Genomic DNA, 23,247 nt, shown 5'->3' with positions numbered 1-23,247 from the left:
AGTTAAGTGTCTTGCCCAAATCCACACAGCAGACAAGTGGTGGAGCCAGATTTAGTAGCCAGGTCCTTCTGACTCCCAGGCTTTATCCACTTGGCCATGCTGCTTCCTGATGCCGCTTCCCTTTGAATGGAGGATTCCCATCTTAGTACCTTGGTGGCCTGCAGGTTCTCTGTCACACCTTCTCTTTCCTTTTACAATGATGCAACTGACCCAGCCAGCCACAGTGTCTGGCGGCAGAACACCTACTGCTAGGAATTCTGCCTATTCTCATGGTGGCCAGTGAGGCCAGGACTAGCTGTGGGAGAAAGGATTTAAAGGGCCCTTTGAGGAGCCTAGCCCTCCCCCCTGTGCTAAATCAACCTCGTCAAGCTTGCGTCTCTGAACATCTCGGCGTGTCTGACTAATTAGTCCCTGGAAGATGCCAGCACGAAGACTTGGCAAGGCAAAGGCAAAGTCACATTTGTGGTGAGGAGCTTCCTTGGTAACTGGGAGACGGGGTGACTCCCAGACAGATCCCTGTCTGCTCACACTGTACACCAGCTGCACCCCTTTCTCTGAGCCAAATCATTGCTTGCCTCTGTTGGGAAACCCCCCATCCATGCTTCTCCCGGTAATTTCACTGGGTGCCAATCGGCTCTCCAATCTGTTCAGAATAACGTTCGTTCCAGAGGCCAGTTCAAGGATTGGGTGGGTGAGAGAAATGCATTTTTTTCCACCCCAGAGATGCTGATGACACATATGGCCATGCAGTGGACTCAGTCCAAGAAGAATCTCTCTGTTTGGTCTCCTGACGGAAGCCCAAAGACTGCTCAGGCGCCACAGAAAGTCCCACATTACTTCCATCTGGTTGCCTGCATTAGGTTGTTCTTGGTGTCGCGTTGGATATTATGATGACGATAACAAGGATGAGGAAAAATCATTCAGAACTTGTGCTCGTTCTTAATTTGAAGCCACCTTTTTTTCTCAGATTGAAATGAATTTGGATTGCCCTAGTTCCTAAAGCAGTTGAAGACTTCCAGGATGCCCCAATAGCTAAGCAGGAAATGCAAATGATTGGATATTTCAGAGCATTTGAATGGCCTCATCTCTTTCCTACTAAGAATGCATTTCCCTCAGCTGGGTCTGTACTAAGCAACTGTATTTTTAGAAGAGAATATTTCAGCAGGAAATTTATTCGGGGCCCAAATCAGCACAGAGGAATCGTTACACTTAGTGCCAATTTTACACTAGTCAGAATTGGCTAGCCAAAGTTTAGGTAGCCACATACCATTGACCTTGTCCATCCCAGGGACTCTTGTGTCATCAAGTCCACCTGACTGACAGAAACATTTTGGCGTGGTCTAGGGGAAATATCTCAAATCTAGAAGTCAGAGGACCAGGGTTCTGATACCAGCTCAGCCACTTATCTGCTGTGTGCAAGATAAGTCACTTAACTCCTCTGTGCCTCAGTTTCCTCATCTGTAAAATAGGTATGAAATGTCTGTTCTCCCTCCTACTTAGGTTGTGACACCCATGTGGGATAGGGATTGGGTCCGACCTGATTATCTTGTGTCTACCCCAGCGCTTAGTATATTACTTGGCCCATAGTAAACACTAAACTAATACCATAATTAATATTACTACTATGACTACTATTATTGTTGTCAACATTATTATTATTGCTATTAAGCCTCCATGTCCTGTCCCTTTTATCCCGTTACTATCTAGAGTCCAAGATGAAAAGGGGAGTCAGGGCCACCAGCACACCTAAGCAGCAGCCGGTAGACAGCAAACCAATTAGGAGGCGTCCACAAAGACACAATCCTAAGAACAAGAAGCAGCATGGTCTGGTGGATAGAACATAGGCCTGGGAATCAGAAGGACCTGGGTTCTAATCCTGGCTCTGCCACTTCTCTGCTGTGTCACCTTGGGCACTTCTCTGTGCCTCCGTTACTTCATCTGTAAAATGGGGATTAAGACTGTGAGAAATAGACTGTGTCCAATTTAGTACAGTGCCTGGCAAATAGGAAGTGCTTAACCTACACCATAAAAAAGGCAAAAATATCCTGACTACGTTCTCAACACACAGTACTGTTTTGGTTTTTTCAGCTCTACTATGCAGGAGTACAATAAAATGAACTAGGAAATTTACCTTTCAAAAGCTGCCCTCCAGCTGGACACTTCTAAAACCCAAGGCACTTGCAGATTCCATGAAGTTTTTTTTTCATGCAGCCATTACATTAGCCATATAAACTCAAGCCCAGAGTGCACCCTGAAAACCTTCCTCCTAGTCTACTGGAGTCCTGCCCAAAACTATGTTTGGGATTATATACGGGATCTAGTTTGACTTCATTTGCATTTATTTCCTATACAGGTGTGCTCGGCTCTGTTTAGAGTCCCCAGGAAACCTGGTCTCCCCTGTCAGGAAGCTCTCCTTTTTTATTGTATTTGTTAGGCGCTTACTATCTGTCAAACACTGTTCTAATCCCTAGGGTAGGTATGAGTTAATTAAGTTGGACAGAGTCCCTGCTCCTCATGGGGATCCCAGTCTAAGTAGGAGGGAGAACAGGAGAACTGTGGCACAGAGATGTTAAGTGACTTGCCCAAGGTCAAATAGCAAGAAATTGGGAGCCGGGATTAGAACTCATGTCCTCTGACTTCCAGGCCTGTGCTCTTTCCACTAGGCAATACTGCTTCTCATTCCCCAAAGACAAGACAAAATATATTAAGATACAAATTAACGAGTTAATTTTGTCAAAAGCCATCAGGTAATCTTTAGGGAAATAGGGAATAAAGACTGGTTCTGTAGAAATTAATGTAGAAGTTAGGAAGAGGTCATCATCTATTCCCCCTTAACTGCAATCCTTTATCAGAGAGTACAAGCAGTTCTAAAGTGTATTCTTGGCAAATCCCACATAAAGGAAAATTTGCATTTTAGTACTCACCCCTTGTTCAACACCACATGCATATACACAACTGGTTCTTCCGATGTCACGTCGGGTTCTATCCAGGCAGTCCCACATTGTCAGAAGAATATTCTTGAATTCTCCCATTGTGTTCCATCCAGACTACATAGTCAAAACCCATTTTATGTCAGAATTGAGCACGTATTTGAAAGAATCCAGCAGCATGTCCTGTGTGACTTGGTAGAAAAGGGGTTGATTAACATCTGGATCTTAATGGTGAAAAACACTTCTCCCCATTGAGTGTCCTTCCTGTCTGTACCCTCCAAATCAAGGACAACACAACTGAAATGGTGCCCAATATCAGTTCTGGTTCCCAGACCCATGAACTCTTAAGAATGAATGCCAGTTAGGGGACACTCTCTGCTTTCCAAGCTCTCTGCTTATGTTGGCAAAAAGATATTTGATCCACATTTCACACTCTTTCTGAGAACTAAAGAAGGAAGCTCCCTTCAATTTTCCAGTTTTCAGATGAGAACACCAGATTAATGACAATGCAAAACCTTGGAGTCATTTTTTTAAGGTAATTTTTAAGCGCTTTCTATGAGTCGAGCACTGTTCTAGGCGCTGGGATACGTACAATTTATCCGTTTGGACACAGTCACTGTCCCACATGGTGCTCATAGTCTAAATTGGAGCTTTTTCTAGAGAGCCAAGCCCTAGGGCCTGATGTTATAGATTTAATCTCCAAATTAGGTTCTGTGAGAGTGAGGGCAGGGGAAAAAGGAGGCATAGTACTAATTGCTTCATTTCCTCAGGATTGTAAACTGCTGGAGTCAGTCGTATTTATTGAGTGCTTACTGTGTGCAGCACACTGAACTAAGCTCTTGGGAGAGTACAATAAACAAACACATTCCCTGCCCACAACAAGGTTACATTCTACAGGGGGAGACAGACATTAATACAAATAAATAAATTACAGATAGGTACATAAGTGTTGTGGGGCTGGGAGGGGGGATGAATAAAAAAGGAGCAAGTCAGGGTGAGGAGGAAAGGAGGGCTTAGTCAGGGAAGGCCTCTTGGAGGAGATGTGCCTTCAATAAGGCTTTGAAGAGGGGGAGAGTAATTGTCTGTCAGATATGAGGAGGGAGGGCGTTCCAGGCTAGAGGCAGGTCGCGGGCAAGAGGTCGATAGCGAGATAGACGAGGGAACAGTGAGAAGGTTAGCATTAGAGGAGCCAAGTGTGTGGGCTGGATTATGATAGGAGAACAGCCAGGTGAGGTAGGAGGGGGCAAGACGATTGAGTGAGGATGATGAGGAGTTTCTTTTTGATGCTGAAGTGGATGGGCAACTACTGGAGGTTCATGAAAAAACATGTCCTGAGTGTTTCTGTAGAAAAATGAACCAGGTAGCAGAATGAAGTCATTCTGGAGACAGGGAGGTCAGCAAGGATACAGTCATCAAGGTAGGATAAGATGAGTGATTGGATTAGCGTGGTAGCAGTTTGAATGATGTTGTGAAGGTCAGACTGTCAGGATTTAGTGTTGGATTGAGTGTGTGGGTTGAATGAGAGAGAGGAGTCAAGGATAATGCCAAATTTACAGGAGGTTGAATGAGGGAGAGGAGTCAAGGATAACGCCAAGTTTAGAGGATTGTGAGACAGGATGGATGGTGGTGCTGTCTACAGTGAGGGCAGGGACCACGGTTTTAGCTTCTATACTCTGTTCCTAAGGTGACTGTTCAGTGCTTTGCATGGAGTAGGTGCTTAATAAATGCTGCTGGTGTTCATAGTTAATTATTTTTATAAATTAAGGCTGAGGAGGATGGAAAATGCCTGCCCATGATTCACTCTGAAAGACACAGTAGAACTAGAAATAGAGCCTTTTTCTTTTTGCCAAACGTACTGCTAGGACTGTCCTCACACTGCCTCCAACTTACATTGGCTGGCCTGATTTCCACATTCACTGGAAAATGGAACACCACCCTCTGGGCTCAGGCTGTATAGACTAGATCAAAAGGATGTCAGAAGGGCATCATCTTAGAGCAACTAAAGGGTTTTCCGCTTTGGGGTTGAGAATTGGCTTCTCAAAGGATTGTGGGGCAGTTTGGGTTTTTTTTAAATTAAATGGTATTTGCTAAGCGTTTACTATGTGCCAGGTACTGTATTAATTGTTGGTGTAGATACACGCTAATCAGGTTGGACATAGTCTGTGTCCCACATGGGGACCACAGTCTTAATCCCCATTTTATAGATGAGGTAACTGAGGTCCAGAGGAGTTAAGTGATTTGCCCAAGGTCACATAAGAGATTAGTGGCAGAGCTGGGATTAGAACCCAGGTCTTTCTAACACCCAGGCCAGGGCTCTATTCACTAGCCCATGCTGCTCCATCAGTTTTTCACCAAGAGTGGTAATTGAGTGACTAATTAAGAAGACTCCAAAGCAAATGGTCATGATTTAATGTTAACCCTATGGTCTTCAACACTCCAAACACGCCAAATAGGCCTAATGATTTAACCATTACAATGTCACTGTTCAGCAATTCTCACTTGCTCCTAAGGTAATACATCAAGGGGCAAGATTTTTACAGAGTAGGATATATAGAAATGGCCATGAATCAATTAATGGCATTTTGGGGGTACTTACTATGTGGAGAGCACTGTACTAAGCACTTGGGAGAGTACAATACAACAGAGCTCAGGCACAATGCTTAGCCCATACTAAACATTTAGCATATATTCAATCATTGCCTGGTTTTGGGTCTTCAAACTGCCTCATTACAATTTAGCATTATTTTGACTCTCTGTTACAGCCAATAGCCCTTTCAGCATCCTAACTCATGCTCCCCTTATCATGTTGATGTTTTGGGGCCCACATCCCCACTTTATAGCAGACCCCAGGGTTTTCTTGCATCTGCTGTGCTGTTGGGGAGAAGGCCCAGGTGATCTTCCCTCAGGATGTTTCTGAATCAGCTGTGCCTCTGCCTTACAGAATAGCCCTGATGAAGGAGGAAGTAAGAAAGAAGAGGAAATGGAGAGACCAGGTGGATGAGATCAAGAGTAAGGTGAAGGAGAAGCGGAAGGAAGCTCTGGCAGTGCAGTTCCAGGAGTGGATTTTGGATGTCAATGGAAAGATCCCACTTGCAATAGTAAGGGGGATGTGGGGAAGAAGCCATAGGGGTCAGAGGGCTGGGCACTGGTGGGGAATGGCCTGGCTTTCTAAGCTTTGACTTCAGCATCCTACAGTGCTTACTATGTTGCTAGGCACTGTACTAAGCACTGGGGTGGATACCAGCAAATGGGGTTGGACACAGTCCCTCTCCCAAGTTGGGCTCAGATCCTCAAACCCCATTTTACAGATGAGGGAACTGAGGTACAGAGAAGTTCAGTGACTTGTCCAAGGTCACAGAACAGATAATGGTAGAGCCAGGATTAGAACTCAGGTCCATTTGACTCCCAGGCCTGTGGTCTATTCACTAGGTCTATGGTCCACCAAATTGTATTTCAGTACTTTTGAGATGCCAAGAGGAAAGAAACATCTTTGAAATGAATGAATAAAGAACCCTGAAAAATTAGGGGAATGATCAGGAGTCTGCAGGGTTAGAGAGAGTCAACACAAAGGACAATTCCCAAGACTGGGATTGAAAATCATTATGATCTTTTCATAATGCTTTTCAGTTTTGCCAGTCCCTGTTCTTTTCTTGCTTTAAATCCCTGCTAAAACTCCACTTCCTCCATGAAGGCTTCTCAGATTAATCTTACAAGACTCCAGCCACTCCTATCGCTTCAACAACCTGTTCTGTGCTGAGATCATCATATGGGTTTCCTGTTGACTTGTGTGTTGTTTATGTCTTTATTTTATATTTAGCCCTAATTATGTTTGTGTGGTGATACTTATGTTTTTTATCTTCTTCCAAAATCCCCTTAGGCCTAGTACGATACACAGTTCTTACTGGGCTCTGAAAATTTTGTTGACTAACTGCTGACAGAAACTCACAGGGTATAAATTGACTAATATATAACTGATCCTTCTCCCCTATTTCTGATCTCTAGGTCCAGAATGCACTCCGCTCATTTCTGGATACACCAGTGGGAAATGAAGCAGGTGAGTGCTCCTTTTTTGAAGAGAATCTGTTCAACTATAACAAGAACTATTTTGTTAAATCCTTACTATGTGCCAAGCACTCTCCTAAGTGCTGGGGTAGATACAAGATAATCAGGTACACAAGATAGATTGGACACAGTCCCTTTCCCACATGGGTCTCACAGTGTAAGTGAGAGAAAAGATGTTGAATCTCCATTGTGTGGTTGAAGTAACTGAGACAAAAGTTAGTTAAGTGACTTGCCCAAGGTCACACAGCAGACAAGTGGAGGAGCTGGGATTAGAACCTAGGTCCTCTGGATCCCAGGCCCGTGCTCTTTCCACTAGGCACACTGCTTCTTTAAATTTCAATTTGGAATCTCCAAGACTGGGAAATAATCTCTCAGAGGTAAGGGCCGTTATGGGGTCTGAGCAGGAGATTCCCAATATGTGCCTCAAATCAGCTGAAAGAGGAAGTGGGAAGTTTTCAGAGGAGAGACTGCAAGGGAAGGAGTACTGAAAAGAACATGGTTGCCCTTTTAAGGCTTGGCAAGGAGTCAGATGTCAGAGTCTCTTATTATTACGGCATTTGTTAAGCGCTTACGATGAGTCAAGCACTGTTCTAAGCACTGGGGTAGATACAAGTTAATCAGGTCGGATGCAGTCCCTGTCCTCTTGGGACTCACATTCTAAGTAGGAGGGAGAACATGCATTCAATTCCCATTTTACAGAAGAGGAAACTGCGGTCCAGAGAAGTTAAGTAACTTGCCCAGTGTCACAGAGCAGGCAACTGGCAGAGTTGGATTAGAACCTAGGTCCTCTTACTCGTAAGCCTATGCTCTTTCCACTAGGCAACACTGCTCCTTCAGGGCACGTGGAAGTGCTGAATTTTGGGAGACACTAATAAAGAGGAGATCCCGGAATCATAATTTTCAGTAATGTTAGAGAGTTTGCACAGTTCCCATCTGGTTTGTGGGTTGGCTTTTTTTGGGACTGTATAAATTGAAATGATAGGGCTAGAAAAGCTAATATTTCCCAACTGTTCTCTGCCTCTTAAAGAAAACCCCACTATTTCAACAAGTGATCTTGTCCTAGTTTGTGGTTGTTCAATCTCGCTTATGACAACAATAATGAGCCCTTGAGTAGAAGCAAGACACTTTGACATGCAGGGTGATAATGCTGATATCAGGGTGCCTGGAGCAGGACACTATCACAAAGAGTATACGAAGACACAGATTTCCAGCCTGGGATTGGCACCAGGTGTCAAGCTTGCCCTCTTTCAAATTGTAACTAAAATGGAAATTCTTAGAGGAAAATTCAATTGGGAATATTACCACTCCCTGGAGTGGATGAGTCCTTGTAGTTAATTTTTATTTAAAACCTTTCTGCACTGTTAAACTGTGTAACTGCTGATAGATTCTTCTGGACATGGGTAAAACCTCGGGGAACTAGCTTCTGGCCCAGATGTGGGCTCTGCGGATGTTGCAACTAGCCGGTCACAGCCTCCGCCTGCAGCCCTCCTCTATTTCCAATTCATTGAACTGAGCCAAATCCACTAAGCCATGTTTTATAGTTTCATAAAGATAATTTATACTCTGCAATCTCCTTTTGAGAAAGAAATTTCAATTCCGCCAAGGATTCCGTCTCACTGGAATTTCCAGCCTTTCACTCATTCTGGTGAAGAAGTAATAACAGTTTATTTCATTAAACGCGGCTCTCCAAACAAACGCACTATAAACGCCAATTCTTCTCTGGAGAACATCCCAAGGCCAGCTACGGTCATTCATTCGATCATAGTTATTAAGTGCTTACGCTGTGCAGACCACTGTACTGGACACTTGGGGGAGTACAATAAAAGGAAGAGACACAGTCTCTGCCCTTGAGAAGCTTCCAGTATAACAGAGAAGACAGGCAGATATAAATTGTCGAACATAAAGGGGGAGTAGGAAGAAAAACACCATCTCATGGGTATTTTTTTTAATTGCAGTGCTTCTCCCCTGCTAGACTATGTTCTTTGAGAGGAGGGATCATGTCTACAAATTCTTATACTCTCCCAACCAGTTAGTACAGTGCTCTGCACTACACGGTATGTGCGTAGTAAATGCTACTGATTGGTAATAACAGCTGAATGGAAAGCTGAACGAAATAATGAGGTGCATAAATCAATATTCTGTATACCTCAATTCAGTATTTTACTAGATACCTGACATCTCTTTTCAACTGTGCTCCTGAGATCATATTTCTAATGAAATATTGCTAAACACCCACAGTAATAGCACTACGTGGTCTTTTTAGGATTAATAATGCCATGAATTAGTAGAGTATTTGATATTTTTTCCAAGGGCTTTCACCTTACTTAACTGAGTTTGCTCTCAATACATCCCTGTAGGGTGGGGAAAGGCAGGTGTAATTATCCCCATTTTACAGATGGGATGACTGAGGCCCAGAGAGGTTTAGTGATTTGGCCAAGGTCACCCAACAGGCCAGTGGCAGATCCTTGGACTCCCAAGTCCCTGCTCTTTCCACCAGACCATAGCTGCCTTGCACTTATTTATATTACTGTCTCCCCCTCTAGATTGTAAGCTCGTGGTGGGCAGTGACTGTCTGTTTAATGGTATATTGTACTCTCCCAAGCGCTAAGTACAGTGCTCTGCACACAGTAAGCACTCGGTAAATATGATTGACTGACTTCCCAACTCTTCTCTTGCATTCAGAAAGCTGCTGTGGCGTGGAAGTGGGTTCCCAACTTTTTTTGACGAACAGTTTATACCCCTGTTAGCCAGAGAAGTACTTCAAGCAGCCACAGCCCCTACTTCCTTTTTCTGTTTTGAGGTATCTTTCACTCTCAGTGGGAAGGCGACACCTTTTGGACTTCACCCCCTCTAGATTATAAATGGATTATGGGCAGGAAATGTCTATTAACTCTGTTATATTGTTATATTGTACTTTCCCAATCGCTTAGTACAGTGCTCCGCTAACTATAAGCACTCAAGCTCATCGTGGGCAGGGAAATTGTAAGTTTATTGTTATATTGTACTCTCCCAAGCACTTAGTACAGTGCTCTGCACACAATGAGCACTCAGTAAATATGATTGAATGAATGACTAAATAATTGCTCATTTGATTTAAGTGAAAGAGAACTGACCCTTCCCAACCCTACCCAGTGTCATTAATGTTATTTTGCTAACATTAAAATGTTATTTTACTGTAGATTGCTATTTCCCTTTGATCGGTGGGGGACTCCAGTGGGAAAAGAGCCATCATCATTCTCATCATTCATTCATTCAGTCGCATTTATTGAGTTCTAACTGTGTGCAGGGCACTGTACTAAGCTCTTGAAAAGTACAATTCGGCAACAAATAGAGACAATCAACTACTGACATCGGCACCGGCTCGGAGCCTTGTCTGAAGGGTAGAGAGGAGGAATCTTCAGCCAGGGCTGGACTCTGTAGGGGACCAGACTTTTAGGCGAGCTTCCCTCTCCCCCAATTTTCCGGGAAGAGTAAAGGGAGCAGTAGTACATCTGACCCTTTCCCAACCCCATTCTTAGCAAAGCCGCTTAGGATGAGATTGATGCTGACTCCTTCCCCATTTGGGACATCCCAGGAGTTTCCTGGGCCTCTTAGGTGGAGGGAGTCCACCTTGCCTTCCGGCTTATATGTCAGAGGCACGTCCAGGCTAGCTGTTGCTGGCCAGCACATCAAAGATCTCCCATGTCTGTTTCCTGTTGCCCAGGTAAGCCAATATGAAAGTTTTATTTTTCATTATTTGCCCACCTTCCCCCATCTTCTCCCTCTCAGCCTCTCCCAGTTCCTCTTGCCCTGCCCTCTTCTTCGCTTGCATTCCTGGCCCTGGCCCTCCGGGTTGGCCAACTCCCACCTTGAAAGGTTGAACCCACCCTGCTTCCATCTATATCCCCTGCCTTGCAATCTCCCCCAACACATCCATTAAAAAAAAAAGTCATATCCTCCCCATCCTTCCTGCCATGTTGGTTTTGTTCCGTCCAAAGGTGCCTGAATTCTTCAAATCTGCAGGACAGTGGGGATGAGGATATGGTGGAGAGGGCAGAGGAAGTAGGGGAGTAGGACCCAGATGAAGTGAGAGAGCAATAGCCTCTACCTCTAAGCAGTGTGGCTTAGTGGATAGAGGATGGGCCTGGGAGTCAGAAGGACCTGAGTTCTAATCCCAGCTCCACCACGTGTCTGCTTGGGCAAGTCAGTTCACTTCTCCAGGCTTCAGTTACCTCATCTGTAAAATGGGGATTAAGAGTGTGAACCCTCTGAAACTGTGACCAATCTAATTAACTTCTATCTACCCCAGCACTTAGAACAGTGCTTGGCACATAGTAAGCGCTTAACAAGTACCATCATCATTACTATTATTATCGTCCCTTTTGATCCCCTCCTGGGCTTTGCCACCCTGTTCCCTATCTCTGCTTTGGTTAGTTAACAGTATTAATGATAACCGTGGCATTTATCCAGCACTTATTCTGTGCCAGGCATTGTGTTAAATGCTGGAGTAAATACAATCAAATCAGACACAGTCTTAGTCTCCCACCATCTCTACCGTCCTGCTTCCCGACTCTGCTCTGTTCTCATCTCCATGGACCCTCCCATTTGGAGGACCTGGGTAGGGCTGGAAAAGAAGCAGCTTCACAAGGGCGGAGTTGGGGAAAGGGATGAGAGGCAGGAAATGAATCTAAAGAAAAAGGCGTAGAGGCAGGTCCAGGGCTTCAGAGTAGGAAACCAGCATAGGGGAGAAGGGAGATTCAGGGGAGTCTTGGGTATGGCAACAGAATCACACTTTGTAAAAAGGTGAGGTGATTGGGGTGGGGTGTGAACAAAGGGTGGGTGAGTAAAAGCACATGATTTTCAAATGGCTTCCCAGTGGAACAGCTGGCAATGCAGGGACATTGCCAATGTGCTGACTAGCCAAAGCTAGAGAATACGTCCAGCTGACATGGTACCACCTGCCATAACAGCTTTAGGGCAAAACTGATCCAATACTAGGAACAAACAGTATTTCAGAGACTCGGGAATTGGCAACGTAAAAGAATGTGAAAGGAGAATGGGGGGTTTCAGCACACAGGGGAATAGAAGAATCAAGCCCATTCTGTCTGGATGAAAACAGGAAATCCAGCACTAATTTGGGAGCAGAAGTGAATGTTTCTAAATCTTCCTGCCTCCTCAGGCATCATGGATTTGAAGCAGTAGTGAAAAATCAGCCAAGAAAAGGAGAAAGTGTCACATAAAGTAAAAAAGAGATTTAAAATAGTTTAAAATCTACTTCAGCACAAATCTTTGGTTAATGTTTTCACTTTTCCCAATGTAGGATCGTATGCCATGGCACTGGAAATTGTAGACACACTAGAACAAAGGTTGAATGAAGAAGAATTTTTGGAGGTGAGAACACTAAATTTCTGAACAGTGTATTTGGGTGAATGCATTGAAGGGACAGAGGGTTGCCAGTGTGGTTACCACTATCTTCCCTATCTTACAAACCTGTTAACCTTGGCATTATCTTTGACTCATCTCTTTCATTCCACCCACATATTCAACCTGTCACCAACTCCTGTCACTAAAATCATCACTAAAAATCACTAAAAATTACCACCCTTTTCTCTCCATCCCAACTGCTACTATGCTGATCCAAACACTCATCCTATCCTCTCCCTCCTTTACTACTGCATCAAGCTTCCTCCCTGACTTCCCTGACTCCCGTCTATTCCCACTCCAATCCTTGCTTCACTCTGCTGCCCTGATCATTTTTCTAAAAAAACATTTATTCCATGTCTCCCTACTCCTCAACAACCTCCAGCGGTTTTCCATCCACTTCCACATCAAAGAGAAATTCCTTACCATCGACTTTAAAACACTCAATCAGCTCACCCCCTCTTACCACACCTCACTGATCTCCTACTACAACCCAGCCTGCACACTTTGCTCCTCTAGCGCCAGGTTGCTCACTGTGTCTCCATCTCGTCTACCTTGCTGATGACCCCTTTTCCACATTGGAGCCTCCTTTCCAGATATATATGCCAGACCCCCACTCTCCCCACTTTCAATGGCTTATTAAGGTGAGCCAACTCTCCAAGGGACCTTCCCTAATTAAGGTTGCTTTCCCCCGACTCCCTCTCCTTTCTGTGTCATTTATACACGTGGATCGGTCCCCTTTATGCACTTGATATTCCCCCTACCCACAGCCCCACAACACTTACCTACATATCTGTAATTTATTTATATTTATTAATGTCTGTCTCCCACTCTAGACAATTACTCTCCCTGCTTCAAAGCCTTACTGAGGCACATCTCCTCCAAGAGACCTTCCCTTACTAAGCCCTCATTTCCTCTTCTCCTTCTCCCTTCTGGTTGCCCTGACTTGGCTCCTCTATGCATCCCCCCCTCCCAGCCCCACAGCTCTTATGTACGTTTCTGTAATTTATTTATTTATATTAATGTCTGTCTCCCCCTCTAGACTGTAGGCTTGTTGAGGGCAGGGAATGTGTCTATTTATTGTTGCATTGTACTCTCCCAAGCACTTAGTACAGTGCTCTGCACACAGTAAGCACTAAATAAATACGACTGAATGAATGGATGAATGAACTGTGATGCCAAGGGAAAGATTAATCAGCCTCTTTGGTTTCTGGGAAATGTAGTTCCTCTTTCCTTTCTCTGCAATTCCTTTCAACAGGCCCTTTGGGATGTTTTAAACATACATAGTTCTAATCAAAGACTGTCTGCAATACAGCACAGTCTTACAGGTATATATCGGTAAGACTAAAGAACAGGTGCATTTCTCCCTTTGCCCTCTTTTGTCCTCAGCCCCTGAGAGCTCAAAATCATTCCCTGCCTGGGTTTGTGCAAGTCAGTGTCTGTATGTTCAGCACCAGTTATTAGCTATAGAACCAGGAGCTGAGCCAGGAAACTAGGTGGCAGGAGTTTGATTCAGCCCCAGTTAAAGAGGAATAAACAGATAAACGGGCTGGGATGCTAAGGGGCTTCACCACAAGAACAGATTTAAGCACTTAAATTTAACAGGATTGCAGCCATTTTGCTTTGCATTTCCCCAGACACTCGCCCCTCCACAAGCATTCCTGAAGCACAGTTTTCCTGAATCAAACATACCCCACACTTTCTTTTTCCATTTTCCCCAAAGAAGATGAAAACAGATGACTTTTTACAAAACCCAAAATACGGCGACGGTAAACTTCATACATCACCATGACCATCCTGTTTGGCAGGATTGAAAGTTGTTCTGTGGAACTTAACCCTCTCGGAATGCTGAGAAGTTCAAGGAAGGGGACCCTTCCCTCTAGATCCAGGACACATCAGGCCCATGCTGCTCTCTCCATTAGCTCAGAGGTTCTGATGCAAACCTATAACTCTGTGATAACTCTGGTGATTGTCCATAGTAAGTGCTCAATAAATATCATTGATGGTGGTGATGTATTTACTCAGGAAAGACATCATTAAAACATTAATAAAACATAATAAATATAAATTATATATAAGTAACAAATAACATTAAACAAAAACATTAAAAAGCATCTATTAAAAGCCCTCCTATTCCTCTCCAGCACTCCATGCAACAGGACTGGTTAAGTAAGGAAAAAGAGAGGAAAATACAGGGAAGAGAGAAGAAAGGGAAATCCCCTTCTCCCGGGGACCCTCTTAACCTTGCCGGCAGTGGACAATAGCTGTCACCCTCCCACATTGCTCTCAGGTTTCTTGGGAAAAGCAATTTAATCTGCCAGGCTCGAACATAAAGACAAAGGACCAGTGTGACTTCTTGTGATCGAGCTTGCTTTCAAAGTCCCTCATTCCTCTTCACTGTAAATTGCTTGAGTCACAATAATAATAGTAATTGTGGTATTTGTTAAGCGCTTACTATGTGTCAAGCACTGTACCAAGCACTGGGAGGTACAAGCAAATCGGGTTGGGCACAATCTCAGTCCCACATGGGGCTCGCAGTCTTTATCCCCATTTTACAGATGAGGTAGCTGAGTAACTTAACCGAGAAATAAAGTGACTTGCCCAAGGTAACACAACAGTCAAGTGGCAGAGCTGAGATTAGAACCAAGGTCCTTCCGACTCCCAGGCCTGTGCTCTATCCACTAGGCACGCTGCTTCTAAGTAATAAGTAATAACATGGAGACCAATGCACACTGAGATATGCAATGTAGGAGGGGATGTCGGTCTAAATCAAGGTATTTAGCCCTGACTTTGCCTAGGAGTACCTGGTAAAAGGAGAGTGTCTTCTATAACGCCGCCTTTCTATACCCCAAAGAGGCTTTACCCCGCCTCTTTGCTCAATGACATCTTGGGAATCAATCAATTGATGGAATTTATTGAGCATTTCCTGTGTGCAGAGCGTTGCATTAAGCTCTTGGGAGAATACATTGCAGCAGAGTCGGTAGACATGTTCCCTGCTCACAAGGAGCTTACAGTCTAGAGAGGGAGATGGACAAAATAAATAAGTAATGAGTATGTACATAAGTGCAGTGGGACAGAGGGTGGGATGAGTATCAAGTGTGTGAAAGGTCCAGATCCAAGTGCCTAGGCAATGCAGAAAAGGGAGAGGGAGTGTGGGGAAAAAAAGGGCTTAATCAAGGAAGGCCTCATAGAAGAGATGGGATTTTAATAGGGCTTTGAAGGTGGGGAGAGTCAAATATGAAGGGGGAGGGAGTCCCAGACGAAACTGAGAAACCATTTCAATCTGAAAGATGATATAAAAAATAAGCATTCACCAGGTTAAAGCTTCTTTAGCCAATCCTCCTCTTTGTCCCCTTCCAGAGTTAATACAGATAAATTATAAACCCACAGAGGTGTGGAGTAGGCACATATGGGCACCCCCTTCATGTTCGTGGTATGGTGGAAAATAACACAACAGAGTTACAGTAGAGACCTCCATTATCAAATGATCATTGGATCTGGTTGTCCCCTGACCTCCCCTGGAACTCCAGAGAGAGAGATTTTTGTACAAAATCATGTTTGGAACTGATGATATTTTTTTAGTTTGGGGATTATATTATCTCACAGTCTCATAACCTTGTATGTACCCCAGTTCTTAGCAAATAGAAAGCACTTAATAATTGCCATAATTATTAAAATGAAATCTTTTTAGGCTTCGCCTCAAAGTGGTTGCATCTAATTAAGGAACTACTCACACAACTCCTGTGACCAGAGAGAAGATGTCATTCTTCCAAATTCGAAAATTTCAGTTTATCTCAGTGTTACACGAAGAAGGACCAGATTCTTTTGTTTCTTTACCAGAGTAGTGGGGCCCCAGAAGTCTGTAAGAGCTTTCTCCTTTTCCTGGTTAAGTGAACCACATAAATGAGACATTAAAAGAGACATGTTAAAATCTCAAGTCTCTTTCCCACCCAGTTTATCATTACCATTATTAGCTTAGAAAGTGCCTGAAGGCTATTAGGCACAAGCAGAACCTATAAAGACATAAATTATCTTCTCTTCTCTAGGGAAGCAGCGTTACCTAGTGGAAAGAGCTCGGGTCTGGGAGTCAGGGGATTTGGGTTCTAATTCCAGCTCTGCCACAGGCCTGCTGGGTTACCTTGGGCAAGGCACTTAACTTCTTTTGTTTTTCATTCCCCCTCATTTGCAAAATGGGGATTCAATACCTCCTACTTAGACTGTGAGCTCCATGTAGGACCTGATTATCTTGTATCTACCCCAGCTTTTGGTACAGTGCTTGGCACATAACGAATACAGCAATTATTATTATTAGCGTTTACCAGCTAAGAAGTTGGGAGAAGTAAACGTGGTTGGTCGGGAGTTATCCTGATGCAAATAAAACATTTCTTGAGTGACTTTCTTCCTTGAAGCAGGCAGAAAGGTCTGTTTTGAATAATGGACTTGAGATGGAGAGACTCTGAACTGCACTGGCCACCTACTGGAAAGAGCATATGAGATAAGCAGGCAAAGAACCTCTCCAGAGGAGTGAGGAGCAAGGGGAGAGGCCCTGGCTTTGTAAAAGAGTAACTGAGTAAGGAGCCATTAAAATAACATTTCACTTTAAGAGCGAGAAAGAGAAATGAAGAGAATCAATCCTTGCGGTTTCTTTCACCTGCTAATTCTTTTGTTTGGGGGATTCCTCTTTTCCTTGATAAATGAGCAGATCACTCATTGAGGAGAATGATAAATTCCTTCCTTTTCAGAAGTTTGGACCAGGAGGTACCCAGTGTTCAATAACATAGAACGTGTCTTGTGGCCTCCTTAGTCGGCCTTATCTCCCTAAACCAGAAGCAAATTATTCTAAAATTCACAGAAAATTCCAGAAGAAGAAGGTAGCGATTTGACTGAAATTTCAGTCTTAAGGGATAGCATTCAAATTTGGGGGTTTCCCAGGCTTATTTCAATTCTCTGCAAAACTGTTGAATGGTTTGCTAAGATCGAACTCCTTTGTTTTGCTAATGGTGCTAGGCTGGGAGAGGTAGAGGTGGAACACCCCAGAAAGTTTTGAAGGAGAAAAGGTTCTAGGCCAGCAGCTCTTTCTTTAAAAAGCAGGTTCTTATGTTCCAAGATGAAGTTGGCTATTACTAATAGACCACTCAGGACCTTGTACAGTGATGATGATTATATATAATCATAATAATTATGGTATTAAGTGCTGCCTATATGCCAAAGCACTGTGCTAAACACTGGGGTAGGTACAAGCTCAAGATCAAATGAGACACAGTTCCTAGACCACACAGGGCTCACAGTCTAAGAAGTAGGTCAGTCTTCAAAGGAAGTTCCATTTATTTTATTCTCTGGTGTTGATTATGTATTTTACAGTAATAGGAAAGCCATTCCTATCCACCTGCTTTACCTGCACAGAGACATAGAGGACTAATGCAAATTCGGCAAAGTTCTTTGCCTTTCATTCCTCCTTTCCTTCTTGGCCTTCCGCTCACTTCGGTTTCCCCTCTGTTTGGGTGAACAGCCAAGATCATAAAGGCACCATGCCTCTTGAAGAGATAAGCTTGTCTGAACTTGTCACCCTCTTAAAAAGGCAGGGCCCCTGAAGTTGCCTGACTGCGAGGATTTAAGAACATGGACAGACAGCCCTGCCATTCCTAACTAATTGCTCAATGCTTTTCTTTTCCAGCAAGAATAAAATCATTATATTTCCTAGTCTTTGTCAGTTTTATTATTGCTGGATAATAGGGCCATTGTTCAATTAATGATGTGTTTATCACTAAGAGAGTTTTTCAATTAGAACAATTAAAATGCTCTATGGCTTTGTAGAGTATATTACTGCCATCTCACAACTAATAAAAACCTCCCTGTTTGAGACAGAGAAGCCTGGGAAAGCTGAGTTTCTAGTCAGCTGCTCTGTCCACACTTGGCCTCCCAAAAGACAGGTATCGTGTAAAGACTTACCATGTAACTCAATAGCCTATTGTTATTCCCCCTTTTCTGCCACCTCTGAAGCATATCGCTTGCCACCCCAGGTATCAAATGTCATTTGGGAGTCAGCACCCAAGGTGGAAATTTTCCAAATGTATTTCCCCTTTAACACCTTTATTTCACCCACTTTGCCTGCTTTTATTTGCAATTAAATAAGTGTGAACCCTACAGAACAGCAAGGAGGAGAAGCCAACTCTATCAATCTGATAAATCACCTAAAACATTTATCACACTTTCAAGGCATCGGGTCTTCAAGACAGAAAACCCCTAAGAAATGATGCAAGCCTTCACCAAAATCAGAGGGGTAGTTTTCTTTCATTCGTGGAGGTTCGTGTGACTGTTGGCTCCCAGGCTATCTTTAGAGGCATATACAGAGGCATATCTTTAAACTAAACCATGCATTCCAACTAGTCCAAAGCTTCACATTAGAATTTCAGGGTCATAGTTGTCTGGCTTTTTGGAAGGATATGAAAAGCACAAAGTCCCCTGAATATCTTCAGTTTTCCTTCCTTCTTTCAGACTCTGGTAAACTGCTGTAATCATCCTGCTCAGGCTCTGAGGCTGTGGTTGATTCTGGCAAGCAGGATTATTTACGTCATGCAGCCCACACTTTTAGAATACTGCTGCTCTACCTCATAAAACCCAGAGGCTATAAATCCAAAATGTTAACGTGCTTCTGAGAGGAGGGTTTAAAAATAAATTTGCCTCTGTCGAGAGGCTCAGATGGCTGTGGGGTCACTTCCCAAAAGATGAGAAATGAAATGGGTTGATTTCCACCAACGGTGATATTTCAGCAGTGCTGAATCATCACAGGGCCTGCAAGCACCAATTGCTCAATGATGCCAGGTCAGCTATGATGTCAGGAATGTAGTCCTGGAGCCAAAGCTGCTTAGGGTCAAATCAGGGTCTTAAGATCTTGAGGCTGGGAGGCATCTCAGAGTGGCATCTCAAGTCTGGTCCTGCCTTTGAGCGGCACTGCTTTTGACCTATCCCAAATGGAAGGGGGTCCATCCTATCCCGCGACCTCCCTTACTGGACTACTGGGTAATCTAACTGTCCAGTGAAGTCTGCTTTCAAGAAGATAAGGGGAGAATTGGGCTCCTCATCTGTGGGGTTCATAGTGGGTAATTGTTGCACTGTAATGCTGTACTGACAGTCCGCAGTAGCAGTTACTTCCTGGTTCCAAACACCAAATTTACATTTTGCTCAGCTGAAATGTTCTCCATTATAACATTTGTAGTGCTTGAGTCATGTTTTGTGACCCATAGGTCTGGATACAGGTCCAACAGAATATATTTCAATCCATCAGTCTCCCTTGCCCAATACCTGTTTCAGATAATATCTTTGCTGAACAGTCCCTGTTGAGCAGTTTGGGTATTGAGCAGATCCTTTATCTTTAATATAACAATTGTGACTGAAAGAGGCCAGTAAAGCTTATACTTATAAAAACAACTCCTGTATCTACAGTGCCCTACTTCTCCCGGCCTCCCCATTTCTGCTTGACTGTTCCACAACCTCATAAACCAATAGGAATGGAAGGAACCTCAGGAAATCATGGGTCTATTGCTCTGCTTCCGGGCAAACCAGTTTTGGCTTAAAAATGAGAGGCATCTGCTTCTACGGAAGATACGATTTGAATACTTTGCGGCCCTTACTGTCACCACATGCTAGTTTAAAAAGAAATGAACGTTTAAGCCCAGGATTATCCAAACTGGAGTTTTGCAAAGATTTCTGGTCTCTCTCTATGCCCTCCTCTTGCCCTTCCCTAGTGTTACCCCATTCTCTCTTATTCACTTATGACGAAGGAAGTTTGGGTCAGTGGTAAAGGTGGGAGAGAGAAATGTGAGAAAAAAGAAAAAGGGAAAATCAGAAACTGGCAATCTTAGATACTGGATGACAGATCATTATTAATCAAACTAAAGTCCAGACTATTTCTTGAACAGCAAAATAAATCTCTTGTCATGTCAAAGATATAATTTTTAATTATAGGAGGCGTTGATGCTGAAATCATTGGCATATTGTTGACCAATGCACTGGAGATTGTTGGTTATTTATTAGAATATCTCTTTGGGGGAAAGTAATGAGCCTTGAAAAGTACTTGAGAATAAATTGCTGGATATTCATTAGGCTTTGGAGAATGATGATATTGACGTTTTTTCCAATCAGCAAATGAGGCTGAAAAGCCTAATCCTTCCTCCCTTTGCCCATGGAAAGGCTCTCTCATTGTGCTGTTACAGGTGCTACATTTAGTGCCTGGCAATGGCTTCAAATTTTTTACCTCTTAATATTGTGTTCTTCCTGAAGTCCCTGTACCCAGCATGTACCAGCAGAAGCAGCATGGCGTAGTGGATAGAGCACAGGCCCGAGAGTCAGAAGGTCACGGTTTCTCATCCCAGCTCTGCCACTTGTCTGCTGTGTGACCGTGGGCAAATCACTTCACCTCTCTGTGCCTCAGTTACTTTGTCTGTAAAATGGGGATTGAGACTGTGAGCCCCATGTGGGGCAGGGACTGTGTCCGACCCCACTTCCGTTTCCACCCCAGCGCTTAGTATGTTGCCTGGCACATAGTAAAGCGCTTAACAAATACCACAATTATTGTTACTATTACCAAGAGAGTCATAATTCACAGCATGGGCAATAGAGATGCATGTTCATTATGGATGCAAACATTAAATTAGTACACTTGTGCCTCATCCCTCATGGTGGCTTTTGGGGAGATCACTGCTTTAAATCTCGAATCATCTTTTTCTCTACAGTGCGTTCATTCACATATCAAAGACTTGTCAAGTGACCAGTTCAGGGAACTCCTGAAGCACTTCTGCCAATGCACTAATGACTTCCGCAACGTAATAAGGCATGACATGTGGAGGCAGATGTTTTCTGACCTCTTTCAGGCCTGCGACACTGGGAAGGTAGGTGACGAGTCCAGGACACTGCCTTTACTTCTAGCTCCAGCTCTTTCCCATCCTTATACCAGGGACTTGACTTTGGAGCTTGCACTGCTTTCTTTTTTCCTCCGCGAGCAGAAGTGAATCATACAAAGCAGTTTTCCTGTGGAAAGGGGCTGCTGGTAATTGAAAGCATGCAACTACTCATCCTAATCAGTAGGGAGTGTATGGAAGATGAATGTGGCCAGGTCAGAAATAAGTGTGGAGAAAGGGTAGGGTTTCGAGGCAGGATTAGTCGATGTCTCAAATGGCTCTGGAATGGTGTTGACTTCACCTAATGCTTTAAAGGAACATCTGGGCATCCTGACGATGAGAAAATAACTTGGTGGATTTGGAATTCTACTGCTTAACAGATGGGTGATTTAACAATACTAATGCTACTACTACTATTACTAATAACATTAAGAATAATACCTTGTGTTTGTAGATCAATCAATCAGTCAGTCGTATTTATTGAGCCCTTACTGTATGCAGAGACCTGTATTTAGCCCTTGGGAGAGCACAATATATCAGCGTTGGTAGACACACTGAAGGGTGCTTTTGTTTTTCCAAAGCCTATTATTATTATTATTATATTTGTTAAACACTTACTATGAGTCGAGCACTGTAGTAAGCGCTGGGGTGGATATGAGTTAATCAGGTCCCACACGGGGCTCACAGTCTAAGTAGGAGAGGGAACAGGTTTTGAATCCCCATTTTACAGATGAGGAAACTGAGGCACAGAGAAGTTAAGTGACTTGTCCACCTTCACACAGCAGGTAACTGACAGCCTGGATTAGAACCCGGGTCCTCCGACTCCCAGGCCCCTGCTCTTTCCTATAGGCAATGCTCCGTTCATATCAATTATAGCATTTTATACATACAGTATCCCAGTTAGATAGGGAAAGGCAGGTAGTATTATCATCATTTGACAGGGGAGGAAGCTGAAGCATAAAGAGTTAAAGTGACTTGTCCTAGGTCAGGCAGCAAGTCGATGATAGGGCTGGAGCCCATCCCCAAACCTCCTAAATCCCAAACCCACAGTCTTTCCACTAGCCAACGTATTTCCAGAAAGAGTTGCAGTTCTCCCAGGGAAATTTCATTACTGGCTCCTTTCCAGGCTGACCTATGCCTATCCATAACCAGGGAACTCCCTGAACAGCTGATTTTTTTCACATAGAAGAGCTAGTGTGAGTTCGAGAAGGGCAGTTACTTTGTCTCTATAATGGATTGGGGCATGAATGGTGTAAGTTTTGAGATAGATTTTCTTTATATCGCAATTTAGGGAGGTTTAAAACAGATCTCTCCTCACAGAACAGTTGTCCCACCAAACCTTCTGCTTTTTAAATAGCACTGAGATTTGATGTAACACTTCTATTTTCCAAAATGTATCCAACTGGATTTGTTCTCCAAATATCTTTAGGGGATAGAGGAGGCCAGGGTTATTCCCATTTTACAGATGGAAATCCTGGCCACAGAGTGGTTAAATGACCTGCCCAAGGTGGCACCGTAAGTCAGTAACTAGGCTAGGATCAGGACCCAGGTTTCCTGATTCTCACTGTGCGTTGTTTTCACAAGATCATATTTCCTCTTTTTGCTATCTGCAGAACAGAAAAACTGTGATTCACTGGCTTCAGTGTGAGCTAGAGAGGGACAGTTACCCTGTCACTGTAATGTATTGGGCCCTGAAAAGGGTTGCATAGCTCTCTCAAACACATGGGACTTGATTTTCCTCAAAATTAAGATTAATGAGAAATGAACACATTATATATTGGCAAGCAGGGTACAAGCTCTACAACCTTGGGTACCCTAGGAGATATTTTGCACTCCAGAGGATATAAGCTAAAGTTATAGAGATCTTAGGAAACTCCCCCACCCCTCTTCACTCCAACATTCACTGAATCTTGGGTTCCTGAGGCTAGAAATTGCTTCTTGGGGTGGGGGTCACCTAG

The 23,247-nt window shown here is 43.6% G+C and overlaps 1 protein-coding gene across 3 annotated transcripts in view; it reads left to right on the top strand.

Moving 5' to 3' along the window:
• EFCAB5 (EF-hand calcium binding domain 5) overlaps nucleotides 1-23,247 on the top strand; it is a 74,769-nt gene that overhangs the window by 17,048 nt on the left and 34,474 nt on the right. For 2 of the 3 annotated variants that reach the window (XM_007672561.4, XM_007672560.3), the window contains exons 4-7: nucleotides 5,872-6,028; nucleotides 6,933-6,984; nucleotides 12,292-12,362; nucleotides 21,125-21,280. In XM_007672561.4, the coding sequence (XP_007670751.2) occupies nucleotides 5,872-6,028; nucleotides 6,933-6,984; nucleotides 12,292-12,362; nucleotides 21,125-21,280 (436 nt within the window). The remainder of the gene's footprint in view (nucleotides 1-5,871; nucleotides 6,029-6,932; nucleotides 6,985-12,291; nucleotides 12,363-21,124; nucleotides 21,281-23,247) is intronic. The other variant, XM_007672562.3, reaches the window with a different exon arrangement.

This window comes from Ornithorhynchus anatinus, chromosome 17, assembly GCF_004115215.2.
Source record: "Ornithorhynchus anatinus isolate Pmale09 chromosome 17, mOrnAna1.pri.v4, whole genome shotgun sequence".
Lineage (NCBI taxonomy): Eukaryota > Metazoa > Chordata > Mammalia > Monotremata > Ornithorhynchidae > Ornithorhynchus > Ornithorhynchus anatinus.
The sequence above is the reverse complement of the archived record's forward strand: the minus strand, read 5'-3'. Positions and strand labels throughout refer to the sequence as shown.